The 14,510-nt window shown below is 41.0% G+C and overlaps 1 protein-coding gene across 1 annotated transcript; it reads left to right on the plus strand.

Moving 5' to 3' along the window:
- Window positions 1-1,447: 1,447 nt before the first annotated feature.
- LOC131233697 (dnaJ protein homolog) lies at window positions 1,448-14,166 on the plus strand. Its single transcript, XM_058230485.1, has 6 exons — window positions 1,448-1,978; window positions 10,309-10,474; window positions 10,805-10,949; window positions 11,045-11,321; window positions 12,457-12,655; window positions 13,584-14,166. The coding sequence occupies exons 1-6, from the start codon at window positions 1,829-1,831 to the stop codon at window positions 13,904-13,906; spliced, it is 1,260 nt and encodes a 419-aa protein (XP_058086468.1). The 5' UTR covers window positions 1,448-1,828; the 3' UTR covers window positions 13,907-14,166.
- The last annotated feature ends 344 nt before the right edge of the window (window positions 14,167-14,510 follow it).

A 14,510-nucleotide genomic window follows, 5' to 3' on the forward strand; every position in this document is an offset into this window, starting at 1 on the left:
TAGATAAAAAACGAAGACCCGATTGAGAGGGTCTTTATTGGCCAACCATGCTAGCAAGCTTGTTCCTCATTTTTTTTTTATTGGGAAGCTTTTTGGTACCCTGGCAGAGCATGATTCTTGCATTTCGGTTGAAATGAGATCAAGGCACATATTTACTTTTGACCGTCCAATAAATGTCCCACAATCTGATAATCGGATACTCAAATAATAGTATTTTTTTTTTTTTGGATTCATTACAATCTAAACCAGGAATACTAATTTTGACAGTTTAACTTTATTATCGCATTCCACCTTTATAACTTCCGCGTATCTTCCATCACTCTCTCTGCCAGAGTATTATAGTGTTTTTTCATTTTCATATATTCTTTGAGTGTTCCACGGACGATCGAAAGCCAGAGAAATTGTTTACCAGATTCGAATAAAACAAGAAAGAAAAGACACAGAGCCAAGGGACGCGGATTGCGACCTACTCCACCCGTCTGCATCTGGAACGGGCAGGAGCTTTGAGCGGCAACGGTGATGTATGGTCTTATCCACACTGTACATTCATATTTTGGTATTATTTTACGGCATAAACTAAAAATTAGGTAAATCTAAGGCCCAAGTTAACTACACAATGCGCATTAAACTCTTATTATTGAACTTTTTTTGGGGCTACATAAGTTTTGGATGGAGCTGATATTCATGTATTATCTTCATCCAGGTCTGTAACTTTACGAATAGATTGGATGAGAAATAAACATCACGGTGGGCTCTAGAAAAGTTTCAATGGTGAGAATCATTATCACCGTTGCTTCCTGTGATGTGGTCCACTTATCCTTAGATCTATCTCATTTTTCGCATTAATCCTTAAAATGATAAAAAAAAAATGGATGAACGGCGTGGATAAAACCCATAAATCATTGTGGCCACTCAAAGCTCCTCCCCGTTCCCAGCTGGAGACGAGCGGGGGTAGGACGCAATCCGCGTACTCTGTGTATACGGCGTACGCGAATTCAGCTCAGGAAGTGCGGAGCCGGGACTAGCCGCTCCCACGTGCGGAAAAGAAATATGAACTAGATCTAATCCGTTCATGATGTAAGAACCATCAGTTAGATGGCTGGGTAAAAAGGTCAGGTAAATCTGCTATTTAGGTGGGCTACATATGCTCCTCTAAATCAGTGGGCTCGTGCATCAAGCAGCTCGACTACCTCTCACTCACGGCACGTGTGCGCGCGCGTGCCGAAAGTGAAGTCACGCGGTCTCGCTAACGAGGACTCGGGTATCTCCGAAACATCTAGAAGAGAGGTTCCCAGCCGTCCGATGTCACAGCAACGGTTACGATATTCAAGAGCTTCTTCAGAGGTGGAGAGTATTCGAGATTCTTCTATTCTCCTACTCCCCATCTACGGCCCAGAATCTTTCCTCCCACCATGAATCAGTCTCAACCGTTGATATCCTATGTTGGAAAGGCGTTCGCCTCCTTATAATCGTCCGTCTCTTCGCGTATACCTTGCTTTGGTGTTTTCTAAGCAATAGGGGTAGCGGAGTTCCCTTCCGACCTTTCGTTTTCTTTGGCCAGGAAACATCTCAGCCGTTGATCTTAGGTGATCCGGTTAACTTCGTCGAATTAGGGGCGAGATCTCGATTTCTAGTCCGTAAATCGGTTGATTTCTGGTGGGCTTTTGAACATTCAAGCCGTTGATCTTGCTTGATCCGGGTTATCTGTCTTCAAATTAGGGTTGTTGGTTGAAATCTGCAAATATCTGCCATCTGGATTTCTCGTCCTTTAGATCGGTCGATTTCTTGAGGATTTTTAATCTTTTGTGAGAGAAAAGGAAGGGAGAAGATGTTCGGGCGAGCGCCGAAAAAGAGCGATAACACGAGGTACTATGAGATCCTCGGAGTGTCGAATACCGCGTCGCAGGAGGATCTAAAGAAGGCTTACAGGAAGGCAGCGATCAAAAACCATCCCGATAAGGGAGGCGATCCTGAAAAGGTATCTCTCCTTCATTGGATTCTCGAAGACAGTCGTTTGGCTTTGTTATTACTGAATTTTTATTATTATTCATTATTATTTTTATTATTATCATTTTAAATATAGTTCTGTGGAAATTGTAAAATCTGGTCTGTTGGAAATGGCCATTGCCTTCTTGAATCTTGTATTGATTTTCCAAGTTTTTAGGTTGCTTCTCTTGTTATCACGAATCTGTGAATTAATATGTGCTTCTGTTAGATAAACTGCAGCTTGTTCAATGCAAAAGGATGTTTTCTTTGATGAATTCAATTGCTTTGATGTCTGTGACGAGGGTTTCATGTAGAACGCCAAAACAATTAAAAAAGAACAAACCCAAATAGGATAATTTCTTGATTGCAAAGTACTTTGGAATCTCATACAAATTTTCTAGGACTCTATTTATACACCTGTATGCATGTATTAAGTCGTGAAACAATAACACACACGTGACATATAAAGATTGAAACATCCAATTGGGTACAGTCAATAATGGAATTTGTACAGGCAGGAGGTTATGGATGATCTAGGCATGCATTTTTGCATGCATTAGTATCCAAAAAATGTGCCTTTTTTGGGTGGGGCATTGGAGCCACTGCAGATCGAACACCATGGTTAGGAGACTTGATCCTGGCTGCCGCTTGGGAGCGGGTATGCTGCCAACTCATTTACCAAGCTTTGTTTAACAAAATTGGGCCTTTGGTCCTTGCAATCTTACCTCCCTCCCAATTAGCAGGGAGTTACACCATGTGTGGGTACGAAACGTGTGTGACCTTACTGAAAGTTTGGGTAAGATCCAAGTCATTCAGCATGCGGACCCACTCTTAACATGCACTGGCCCAGGAATCAGGAAAGGGTTGATAGCTTGTTGGCATTAATCTCAATGTCATGTTGAAGTGTGTGCTTGTATAGTTTGAGTACTTTTGTCGAACTAGGACATTGAACTACCTGTGAACACACCGCTTGAACAGTGCCCCCACACCCCAACTGCGTTAACAGGGTAAGAGAGAGCCGAAGAAGGACATCGAACTACCTGTGAACACACCGCTTGAGTAGTGCCCCCACACCCCGACTGCAGTACTGCACTAACAGGGTAAGAGAGAGTTGAAGAAGTAAGGGCACTGCTTGCGCGGGGCATTCACACTACCGAAACTCCATGTAGTTACTGACACACCCATTAGAGACTGAAGTGGTTACGGATAGAGATAGAGAGTTGAGGTGTTCTTTTGTCCAGAAATACCTAGGGGCTGTTTCAATTGGAGTAAATGGAGTTAAATGAGGTGAATTTGGAGTAAATAGAGGTAAATGGCCTTTGATGTGTGTTTGGATGTTAGTAAATGCATGGAAATGAAATGGGAGTAGACGTGCCTGTAACTGAATTTTTTTTTTTTAATTTTTTAATTTTTTAAGATAACAATTTATATATTAAAAGGAGAAGGAAAAAAAACAAAAGCTGGAGCAGCTTTCCGTTGAGAAGGCAGAAACAAACCAAACTCCAAGAAAAAGAAAATCAAAATCCTTTAAAACATCTACTTGAACAGCCCATTCTAACAACAAACGCTTTGCTTTAGAAGCAATAAAAACTGCAAAATTAGAAACATCCCTAAAGCATCTGCCGTTTCTTTCTCCCCACACAGACCACCAAATTGCAAGGATCGCCATTCTCCAAACTTGAGTCTTTTTCTTTCCTATTCTAATCCCATGCCAAGCTTTGAGAAGAAGGTCCGCCGATTTCGAAATACACCAATTAATCCTGAAGCAAGAAACAAAATCTACCCAAATACTAGCAATGTAAGGACAATGAACGAGAAGATGATCAACCGATTCTTCATCCTCCATGCAACATAAGCAGATATTTGTTAAGACCATCCCTCTTTTTCTCAGATTATCTGTCGTCAGGATTTTCCTTTTTCTGACCAGCCACCCAAAAGCCACAACCTTCGGAGGGGCTGAATATTTCCAAATATGATGATAAAGGTGATCTTCTGAAAAACTATGATTGGAATGAATCAGATTGTATAATGATTTAATTGAAAAGATGGAAGACTTTTCCAATCTCCATATGATTCTATCATCGCTCAACTGATTTGGATCAGATTTATAAATATAGCCAAGCAGTTGCACGAAATCAGCAACCTCCCAGTCATGGAGATTTCTCCTGCACGGTAGATTCCAAGCTGTCTTACCATTCATAACCGAATAGCAATCAGCTATAGCAATGTTTTGATTCAAAGCCAAACGAAACATGTTCGGGAACCTGTCTTTGAGAGTCATTTCTCCCAGCCAAATATCTTTCCAAAAAGGAATTCTATCTCCTTTACCCATCTCAAACTCTAAACCTTTGATCATATCTTTTTTCATATGAAGAATTCCCTTCCAAATGGCCGAGGCCCTGTATGAGGAAGAGTCTTTTGTCCACCATCCACCCACCGAAGTACCATACTTGCTTTTAATGATTTTTTTCCAAAGGCATTCATCTTCCGTCCCTAGCCTCCAAGTCCACTCTCCAAGGAGAGCCTGGTTCATCACCTTTAAATCTTTTATACCTGCTCCTTTAAATTGCTTACAAACCTGATTCCATTCAACAAGATGAAATCTCTTCTTATCCTCTTTCCCATGCCATAAAAAATCACGTCTAAGCTTGTCTAAGGAGGCCAAAACTGAGTACGGACATCTATATAAGGACATAAAATGCAAAAGTAAGTTGGAGCATGGTATTCAAAATCAGTTATGTAATGGCCGTTATGTAATGGTAACGGTCATAACTGTTATGCATTACAGGGTTGAAACGGCTGTTACAGAAAAATGGGCCGTAATGGCTTCATAACGGTCCCGTAATGAACCGTAACGGTCTGGTAATAACAATTTTCAAAAAATAAAAAACGGCCGTAACGGCTGATACGGAGCTGTAATGGCTGTTACGGCTCATATCATAACGGTAACGGTGGTAGCTGTTACGGCCACCGTTACCGTTTTGGAACACCTTGAGTTGGAGAGGGTAGCCTTGATACGGGTTAAACGGCCTCCAAGAATAGCGACATGAAATCTTCTTTGTAAGGGAGGATTTGGAAGTAAATGAGGTGAAATGCCTTATCGAGCTCCCTTGGAGGGTCGCACAAGTAAACAAAGCGCTACTATACACATGTCCACCATACATGTGGCATGCTGATGATACTCTGAAACAGTCCAATTATCAGCTATTTCGCTAAAATTACACCAATAGAATGATCCAACCCATCTAAAGGTTGGCCATTTAAATGGACGTCTTAAAAACGGTGACAAGTTGCTTGTTTGTGATCCTTACATTTGTGGCCCACCCGAGGATCATAATTTCCTCATTTTTGGTTGAAGTATATATTTCAATGGGCTTGTTACAAGCATTCTGTTAAATATCATATATGTATACTAGTTTGGGATATTAAAGCTGACTTGGGATGTTACATATGTTCCGGTGAATATGTTGAAAAATTCCAATACTTTCCAATTCCTCCCATTTACTCCCATCCAAACAAAATACTTGGATTTCAAATGCATTTCATTTACTCCCATCCAAACACAGCTGAGTAAGCCATTTACTCCCAATTCATTTACCTCCAATTCCATTTCCCATTTACTTCCATGTACAAGCTTCCGAATGGGCTGTTAAATATCACATATGTACACTAGTTTGGAATATTAAAGCTGATTTGGGATGTTACATATGTTCTGGTGAATATGTTGAAAAATTCCAATGCATTCCAATTCCTCCCATTTATTCCCACCCAAACAAAATACTTGGATTTCAAATGCATTTCATTTACTCCCATCCAAACAGAGCTGAGTAAGCCATTTACTCCCAATTCATTTACCTCCAATTCCATTTCCCATTTACTTCCATGTACAAGCTTCCGCATGGACTGTTATTATTTGGATTGGATTGGGTTAGGAGAATCTTTCTGCATGCTTCTGGTAAAGTTTAAAGTGCACATCTTTTGGCTGTTTTACTCTCCATTATTTCTTTATTTTTTCTTCAAACTCCTCGCTCCTTCTCAAGGCTCTCCATATGATGTAGGGCTGCCCTCCCTCCTTGATTGCTTGTGTGGTGTTCCAGTGATGCACAAATTCCCATGACATGATAGGCATAAAATGTCTTGGGGATTGATGTTGTTTCCCTCCAGTGCAAGGAGGTCCTGTTATGGATTCCACCTGATAGTGGCCAAATATTGGTGTATGTAACACGTGTTCCCTCTATCTGATTTTGGAACCTTTAGTCTCTGTATGCTATCTGACAATCTTTCTTGCAGTACCGTCTTCATTGTCTTTCTACTCACAGTGGCTGTTCAGTGTTCACCTCCCCACCCATGAGCTGCCTGTTTGCACTGTATGATTCTGCATCTCTAGCTTTCTCACATGATTGAGTTGTGAATCCGGGTATAATTCTGCCTCTCCAGCCAATTGTCCTGTAGTGCATCAGAGGAGTCAAAGGGGCCTGGCCTGGGTCAGGTTGTGTTCAGCTTGAGTTTAAACAAAAAGACAGGCAAAGCCTGAGGCTACTAAATGGACTGTCTTTTTCTAATTTTGTTTTGACTAGGGCCTGACACTTAAATTTTTTATTTTTTTTTCACTCGAGCTGTAGCCCAACCTGTTAATCAGTTTATAAATTTATAACATATATAATGCAAGCAGCTTTTTGACACTTTGCCCCCACAATTAGTTCCTTAGGGTGGGAAAATATGAATGTTCAAAGGATATGGGAAACATTTTAAATGAAGTCAGGGGTATTGCAGTTCAGATTTCACCTGCAAAAGGTGTTTGAACAGCTTAGGTTTCATCTGCAACCAAGTTTTTTTCTTTTTTCTTTTCAGTTCTAATTTTTTGATGACAGTGTGAGTGGAAAGAAAAGAAGGATGATATGGCAGTTGCCCTTTTTGGTCATCACATGGTCAATTTGGTGAGAGCACAATTCTAGAACCTTTAGGGTCTGTTTGGACGGGTAATTCAGGCCATAAATAAACGTGAGTAATAAATGCTATTTTCCATACTTGTCCCCATGGCGTCAGCAGAATTTGACCAAAAAAAAATCTGTTTGGGAATGCGGGGAAAAATGCAAAATTTACTTGTTTTCGTACACTCCACTGTTTAGACTGACCAGGGTAAATCAATTTTTTTTGACCGTTACAGTTCCGGTGCTCCACACAGACATGCAATGAGCTTGGTCATGGACAGCTAATACAGATGACTTCTTCAGGCCTAACCATAACCACTTCCACTACTTGGACGAAAATCATCTATCGGCCTTTGGATCATAAAAACTATTACGATATAAACATGTTTAGCATTGTCAAGCTTTTAAACATAACAAAGCGAAATATATATCCAAAACTGATAACAACTATTCAAAAGAAACACGACCTGAAATATTTAATCAGGATAATATTAACCATCCAAAATAATTCTCCCGGACAAGAAAACCAAATCCACGCTATACAGTAGGAGGTAGAAGAGACGGGATGCAAGAACCAAACATGCTAACCATGTGTGATGAAGCTCCATGAGTGCAGAAGACGGATGCGCTGGAAGGTTTGGGGAAGGAAATGGATAGTGGAGTGAAGGGATCGCTCGCGGGTAGTGAGGATGGAAATGGGAGCATGAGAGCTGGAGCGAATGGGGTTTTTAAGCAGAGAGTAATGGGTAACCATGTGCACTGTAGTCTTGTAGAATACTATAATGTTTTCAGAGCCATTAATGCAGCTCTCCCTTGTCAACCGCGCCATATTTCTCTTGGAATTCAGATAATTTACCCTGATGACTGTAGGTGGTATTTGATGAAACAAATTTCGTATTCTCCCACACATTGCACAAACACGGCTTTTGTATGGTAATGAGGTATTTGCTGGTAAATAAAGCGTTAATTACCTGTCCTTTGGCTCTCCAATTTCCTAGGAAATGCAAAGTAAATGAGCCATCATTATCATTATCATTATCATTTCCAGGTGTTTGTTTAAACATGAATTATGGCTCGTAAATCAAGGGTCAAATACACTTGTAAAAGAAGCATATAAAGTAAATTGTGATCATTACATTTTCACAATATAAAACTACCATTTTTATTGTGATTTTTGGGTGAAGCAAACAAAGCAGTAAAATCATCATTGCAATCAATTGTAAGTGATGTCACCACAATTACGAGAGTAAATAATCATTGCCCATTTACAGCCATTTACCGTTGTAAATAGAAAACCAAACAGGCCCTCAATGACAGGGTGCATGCCCAAATCAAGTGTTCCACAAGGCTAAATGGTTAGTCACTGAATGGGTTGGAGCTGAAAAAATATTCAAGGGTTGTCCATTAGAAGATTTTCAGAGTACTTGGCATGGTCCCTTGTATTAACTGGATGACTCGTCATCATCATCTCTCTCTCTCTCTCTCTCTCTCCTGCTTCAATAAAATCTTCAATTACCATTTAAAAAAAGATTTTATATATATATATATATATATATATATATATATATATATATATATATATATTGATCTTGGATGCGTGCTTGCTCAAACTTCTCTCGTCTTTGCATGTTGCCGACATGGAGCATAGTGGTAGGGAGAACTTGCAACAAAGGCTTTGTGAAGCTCACCATGGCGAATGTGTGAAATCCTTAGCATACATGTGTTGTGCTGGCTCATACTGGGATGTTAGTACATCTAAAGCTCGAGTAGGCCACACAACACACGAAAATGTGGAAATGGATTGACTGCCAAAGAAAACATGAGTGCCCTTCTCACTCTTTCTCTATACTTGTGACTTTCACTTTTTGTACAATAGCTCCCCTTTTTCTTTGCCTTACCAATTTCTCGCACTTTGACTCTCTCACATCCTCGTTGTATGTGCATTGCCACTTCCCCTGGTTTATATTACTGGGATGTAATGCATGAACTTATATGTCCAATACACAGCAGTGAGACTGGCCTGAAACACACAAAGCCTGAGCCTGAGCCTGAGCCTGAGCCTGAACTGAAACTGAAACAGGCCAAGTATTTTAGATCCAAAATTTACCCTATAAAAAAATGTTGAGTCTGTGCCTGGGCTGTTATGAAATTTGCACACATGATAATGGTATATAGTTACATGTAAATATATATCATTATGATCATCATGGCCTAGGCTTGGCCTAGGTCGACCCAACATGACCAACCAACGAGCTTGATCCATGCCTGAATGTAAATATATATCATTATGATCATCATGGCCTAGGCTTGGCCTAGGTCGACCCAACATGACCAACCAACGAGCTTGATCCATGCCTGAATGATGACTGATCGGAATGTTCATTAGGTCCAGCTCACACTTCACAGGTCACCATTCAATAGCAGATTGGTTGATTCTAACCAGCTGATTGAGAACCTATAAAATGTGCAATCAGGATTCTTTATGGAGAAAAGGATTCAATCTACAGTTTGAACTATCCATTTGACAGGCCCATTATGGATTGCATATTTTGGAGAATCAGTTCGATAAGATCCATACTAACCAGTTTTCCAGATCAGTTGATGACTAGAGACAAAGCAATTCCAACTTTTGGATAGCAAGATCGCGTTATTATTAAAATATAATAAACATGGTTCTGGATCCATGGACCCAATAGACGGTTTGGGTTGCTTGATTGGGCTATCCGCATGTCCCTATGCAAGTAGGAGCACTCTTAACTTCTAGTGCTCTTGGTCACTGGATCGTCTCCCTAGAAATAAAAAAGAAAAGGAAAAAAAAGAGAAATGCAAAACCCACCTAATGAAAGTTTAATTAAACGGCTCCAAGCCACATGTAAGACCGAAAGGGTACTAATTTGTTATCCAAATAGGAAGCATGATATGGCTCAATTTCTCCCTAGTTGTTTAGAACTTCTAATGGGTAATCATATGAAGTCCAAATAATGATTTGCTATGTGCATAATTACCATAGTCAGAAGTTTGGTTGCATGCATCTGCATCATCATGTTTTGATCAATCTTTTTTGTTTTTTTTCCTAAGCATTCTATTTGAGTTCTGCAGATGCCTGTTGGAGTTGAATATACTGTAGAAATTTCTCTACATCTCTGTTGCCAAGTCTCTCTTTCCCAGTTGAGCTGTCCATGTATATGAGCTTGTCATGATGATTAAATGATGTTGTCCAATTGTGTTTAAAATTTGTTAGCTGGATCGATTATTTTGGTAATTAGTGCATGCAGTGGAAGAAATGGTTTGTTTTAATAACATCAAATTTGTTGTGTTTTGAATGTCATAGACCACTCTTTCTTGTCGAAGTTGAATTGGACCTTGACGCATTGCACATTTGTTTATGCAGTTCAAAGAGTTAGCTCAGGCTTACGAGGTTCTGAGTGATCCTGAGAAACGTGAAGTATATGATCAATATGGGGAGGATGCCCTCAAGGAAGGAATGGGTGGAGGAGCAGGAGGCCATGACCCATTTGACATCTTCCAGTCATTCTTTGGTGGCAATCCCTTTGGTGGTAATTTTTTGGCTATACCAGATCGTTTTTTCCACTCTTATATGGACAGAAACTGCTTATTTTCCATCTGTAGCTGCTGGTATCTTCTAATGCATGGGCAGGTCTCTCTTTTTCTGTTTTCTGTTTTCTTTCAATCCCATTGCTGTTGCGAAAAAGAATCCCACGAGTCCATCTTTCATGTTGAATGTTTGCTGTTGCCAAAAAGTATCCATTGTTGTTGCCAAAAAGAATCCCAGGATTCCATCTTTCATGTTGAATGTTTGCTTAGATGATGACAAGCCAGTGGTCAATGTTAGTCTCTGAGCCCATTCTTCTTTTTTGGCTGGCCAGGAGGTGGAAGCAGCCGTGGTGGCCGAAGGCAGAGAAGAGGAGAGGACGTGATTCATCCTCTTAAGGTTTCACTGGAGGAGTTGTACAATGGTACATCGAAGAAGCTTTCGCTCTCACGAAATGTTATCTGCTCCAAGTGCAAGGGGTATTTTATATGCTGTCATGCGTTCTCCACAGTTCTGTTTGATCTATATAATTCTGATTGGTCATAGCTAAAAATGTGCTGTTTATCAATGGCAGCAAAGGGTCAAAATCGGGTGCTTCTATGAAGTGTGCTGGCTGTCAAGGCTCTGGTATGAAGGTCTCAATAAGGCACCTGGGTCCTTCCATGATCCAGCAGATGCAGCACCCTTGCAATGAGTGCAAGGGGACTGGGGAAACCATCAACGACAAGGACAGGTGCCCACTATGCAAAGGTGAGAAGGTTGTGCAGGAGAAGAAAGTACTGGAAGTTGTAGTTGAGAAGGGAATGCAGAATGGACAGAGGATAACATTTCCTGGGGAAGCTGATGAGGCGGTAGGTTACCAACATTAACCTTGTCTTTCTTGAGTCATTTAAACTCCGAAAGGTTACAAAAAAATGTCATTACTATAACACAAATAAATACCCATCTAGTAATGGCCAATATTTTCTCAATGATGGCTTCTATATGATGGAATGATGGCTGTCTTCTACTCTCTATTTTGTAAGTATAAATACTTTATGGTAGAGCCTTTTTTGGTAGAAACAGCCATTATCTTGTTGGCATGAAATTTTCTGCTTATACCTTATGTTTTCTGTTTCATGGTAGCCCCTACAATTATAGGGTCATTTCCCACTATGACAGCAAAGCTTCTCTTCCTCCTTTTTCTTTGTTTTTTAATAGAAGCATTTTGTACAGTTATAAGTTCAGACCTTCCTATAATAGAAGCCTTTCTTACTGCTGTAAGTTCAGACCTAACTATACTAATGGAGGACTTTCTAACTGCTGTATGTCCAGAGCTTGTTATAATAGAAACATTTGATAAAGCTGAGTTCAGTCATTTTTGGACTGCGGTGGTCTATGCCTTGTCATACAAGGGTGTGCCTACAACTAACCAAGCACCATGTGAGGGAGAATGTGCAACAGATCTATGCTGTCCATCAGGTACACTGCCACATATACACCACCATTGATCCTGAAAATCAGTCCAATCCAGGACTTAGGTGGCCACACATATGGAACAGTGTAAAATCATGTCCAAAAACTGAATTCACATCCAGTGAATTTCTTAATGTCCTATTTTCAGGGAATCCATTCATCCTGGCGTGTGGCACATCAGATGAGTGGATTGGACACACCATGTGGATCCCCATGGTGCAGTCTATCTGAGTTTTGAATTGGCCTGATTTTTGGGCCTCAGTCCAAACACAGGGTGGTGGCCCGAAGGACGGGTGGATCTCATCCACATGGAGTCCTCCCATGTCAGCGAATGGTTACACTCCCAAATGACTGCACGTAGGCACATAAAGGGTTTTCGAACTTTTTTAGTAGAAGCGTTTCTTACAGTTGAGTTCAGACACTATTATAGTAGAAGCATTTTGTACAGTTGCTACTTCAGATCTTAGTGTAAATATAGATGATAAAATAGAAGTTCTTGTCTGACAGTGTGCTATTGTGAAAAAATTGCAGCCGGACACCATCACAGGGGACATCGTGTTTGTGCTGCAGCAAAAAGAGCACCCCAAGTTCAAGAGAAAGGGTGATGATCTATTCGTGGAACATACCTTGTCTCTGACCGAAGCACTCTGCGGCTTCCAGTTTGCATTGACCCACCTAGATAACAGACAACTGCTGATCAAATCCAATCCTGGGGAAGTTGTCAAGCCTGGTAAGATCTCTTGAGCACTTGTAGCCCTGGGAGACTCATGGCAGACGTTACAAGATCCAGATTGCCCATCTGGTAGACCCTCTGTAGAAGTATATTGCCCCATGGCCCCTTGCTAGGCATATGAGCCATGGCCACTTTGCTGATCTGCCTACGATCATTCATCCATTTAGCCTAGCTTTGGGCACAGGTGGTGGGCCAGCCATATGATGCGTGGTTTGGATCTTCTATAAATGTGCCCGCTGTTGTCATATGGGTCTCTGAAAGCATATTTGCCAAGTTTGTCATCAGCATATAATGCTCATGATCCAAACATCAAAATTTCCAGTTTCAACATTTCTGTCAAACTGGATTGTCAGCAACAGCATCTTGCCAAAGAAGGGACCTGTTTGGTGATCCTGTAGAAAATGTTCATGCTGATGGTAGGATGGGTTAATGGCCCCATCTGGGTAGGCTGTCTGGTTGGCAGGGCATGGGTTTGGCTTTGGCCTGGATTTTGGATTACTCATCTAGGCCTATTCAAAATTTTGATTTTTCTTGGTTCTAGGTCTGGTCCATTGACAGTCGCATCTGGGCAGTCTGTTATATCTTTAGGGCCCGTCTGGATGCATCCTCTTGAGGGGGCTTTTGAGGCTAAAACACCATTTTGATCTAAATGTCAGTTGATTTCGTGCGCTTAGATGCATGTTCCTGCTTGACAAAATAGGTGCTAAAGTGCTGGCAAGGCAAAGACCAGTTCTCTTGAGATGACAAAAAAAGCAGGCCGAACCCTCCTTTTTGTGACACCCCCTTTTGAGGAAGTGTGTCCAAACTGGCTCTTACCAAGTTATCTGAGAGAATTGGTTGAGTTTTGATTCTGCTGGGATTTCAGTATTTCATATAGGTGGACAACTATTTTCATTTGTACTGACCTGCTGTGAAATCTGTGTAGATCAATTCAAGGCAATTAATGACGAAGGGATGCCAATGTACCAGAGGCCCTTCATGAGGGGGAAGCTCTACATCCATTTCACCGTTGATTTTCCTGAATCGCTTACCCCAGACCAGTGCAAAGCTCTAGAGACTGTCCTTCCCCCGAGGACCTCAGCCCAGCTGACGGACATGGAGCTGGATGAGTGCGAAGAAACGACCCTCCATGACGTCAACATTGAGGAGGAGATGCGCCGGAAGCAGCAGGCCCAAGCACAGGAGGCCTATGATGAAGATGAGGACATGCCGGGTGGTGCGCAGAGGGTGCAGTGTGCCCAGCAGTGAGCAAGACAGACTTTAACTTCAAAGCTGAAGCTATGGAGCAAAGTTTCCGCTATTTTTCAGTGTCACCTGCCTGCCTGCCAGCCTGCCGGAGCACATCATTAATACTTATAAAACATCTAATGCTGGTTTAGTATATGAACTATGCTGCCTTTAGAATTTTAGGTGGTATATATGATCTCAAACTGGAGTAGTGGTGCTTATGGCATTCTTGGAACTTCATATATGTATTGGACTCTTTTTTCTGCTTGCCGTTTCCTGGATCCTCTTTTTTCTCATTCTGGTTTGGATCTATTTTGTGATCTTGTCTGACCATTCTAGTACGACAGTTTACTGGTGTGGCCCACCCAATGAGTTTATTGGTCAGATTGTCATATCAGGTGAAATGTTGGTGAGAAATGATGACTGGCAGCTTTGTAGTACATATTCCTAACAACCCCACCCCCCCCCTCCTGAAAGTTAACAGAAGCTGCTCGCATAAAAACCAGTTGAAAAAAAATTAAATCGCGATGAGTTTACCACTAAGCCATGAGCAGGGACGGTGCTGCTAACCTGATGGTTTTTTTAAATTATTTTTTAATTATTTATTTTAATTTTATTATTATTT

This window comes from Magnolia sinica, chromosome 18, assembly GCF_029962835.1.
Source record: "Magnolia sinica isolate HGM2019 chromosome 18, MsV1, whole genome shotgun sequence".
Lineage (NCBI taxonomy): Eukaryota > Viridiplantae > Streptophyta > Magnoliopsida > Magnoliales > Magnoliaceae > Magnolia > Magnolia sinica.

What these genes read in the sequence shown, in the direction of transcription:
- LOC131233697 (XM_058230485.1), top strand. Translation starts at nt 1,829, where the DNA reads ATGTTCGGGCGAGCGCCGAAAAAGAGCGATAACACGAGGTACTATGAG. An exon ending in TGGTGGCAATCCCTTTGGTG is followed by an intron (nt 10,475 to 10,804) that starts GTAATTTTTTGG and finishes TTGGCTGGCCAG; the next exon opens with GAGGTGGAAGCAGCCGTGGT. An exon ending in ATCTGCTCCAAGTGCAAGGG is followed by an intron (nt 10,950 to 11,044) that starts GTATTTTATATG and finishes TATCAATGGCAG; the next exon opens with CAAAGGGTCAAAATCGGGTG.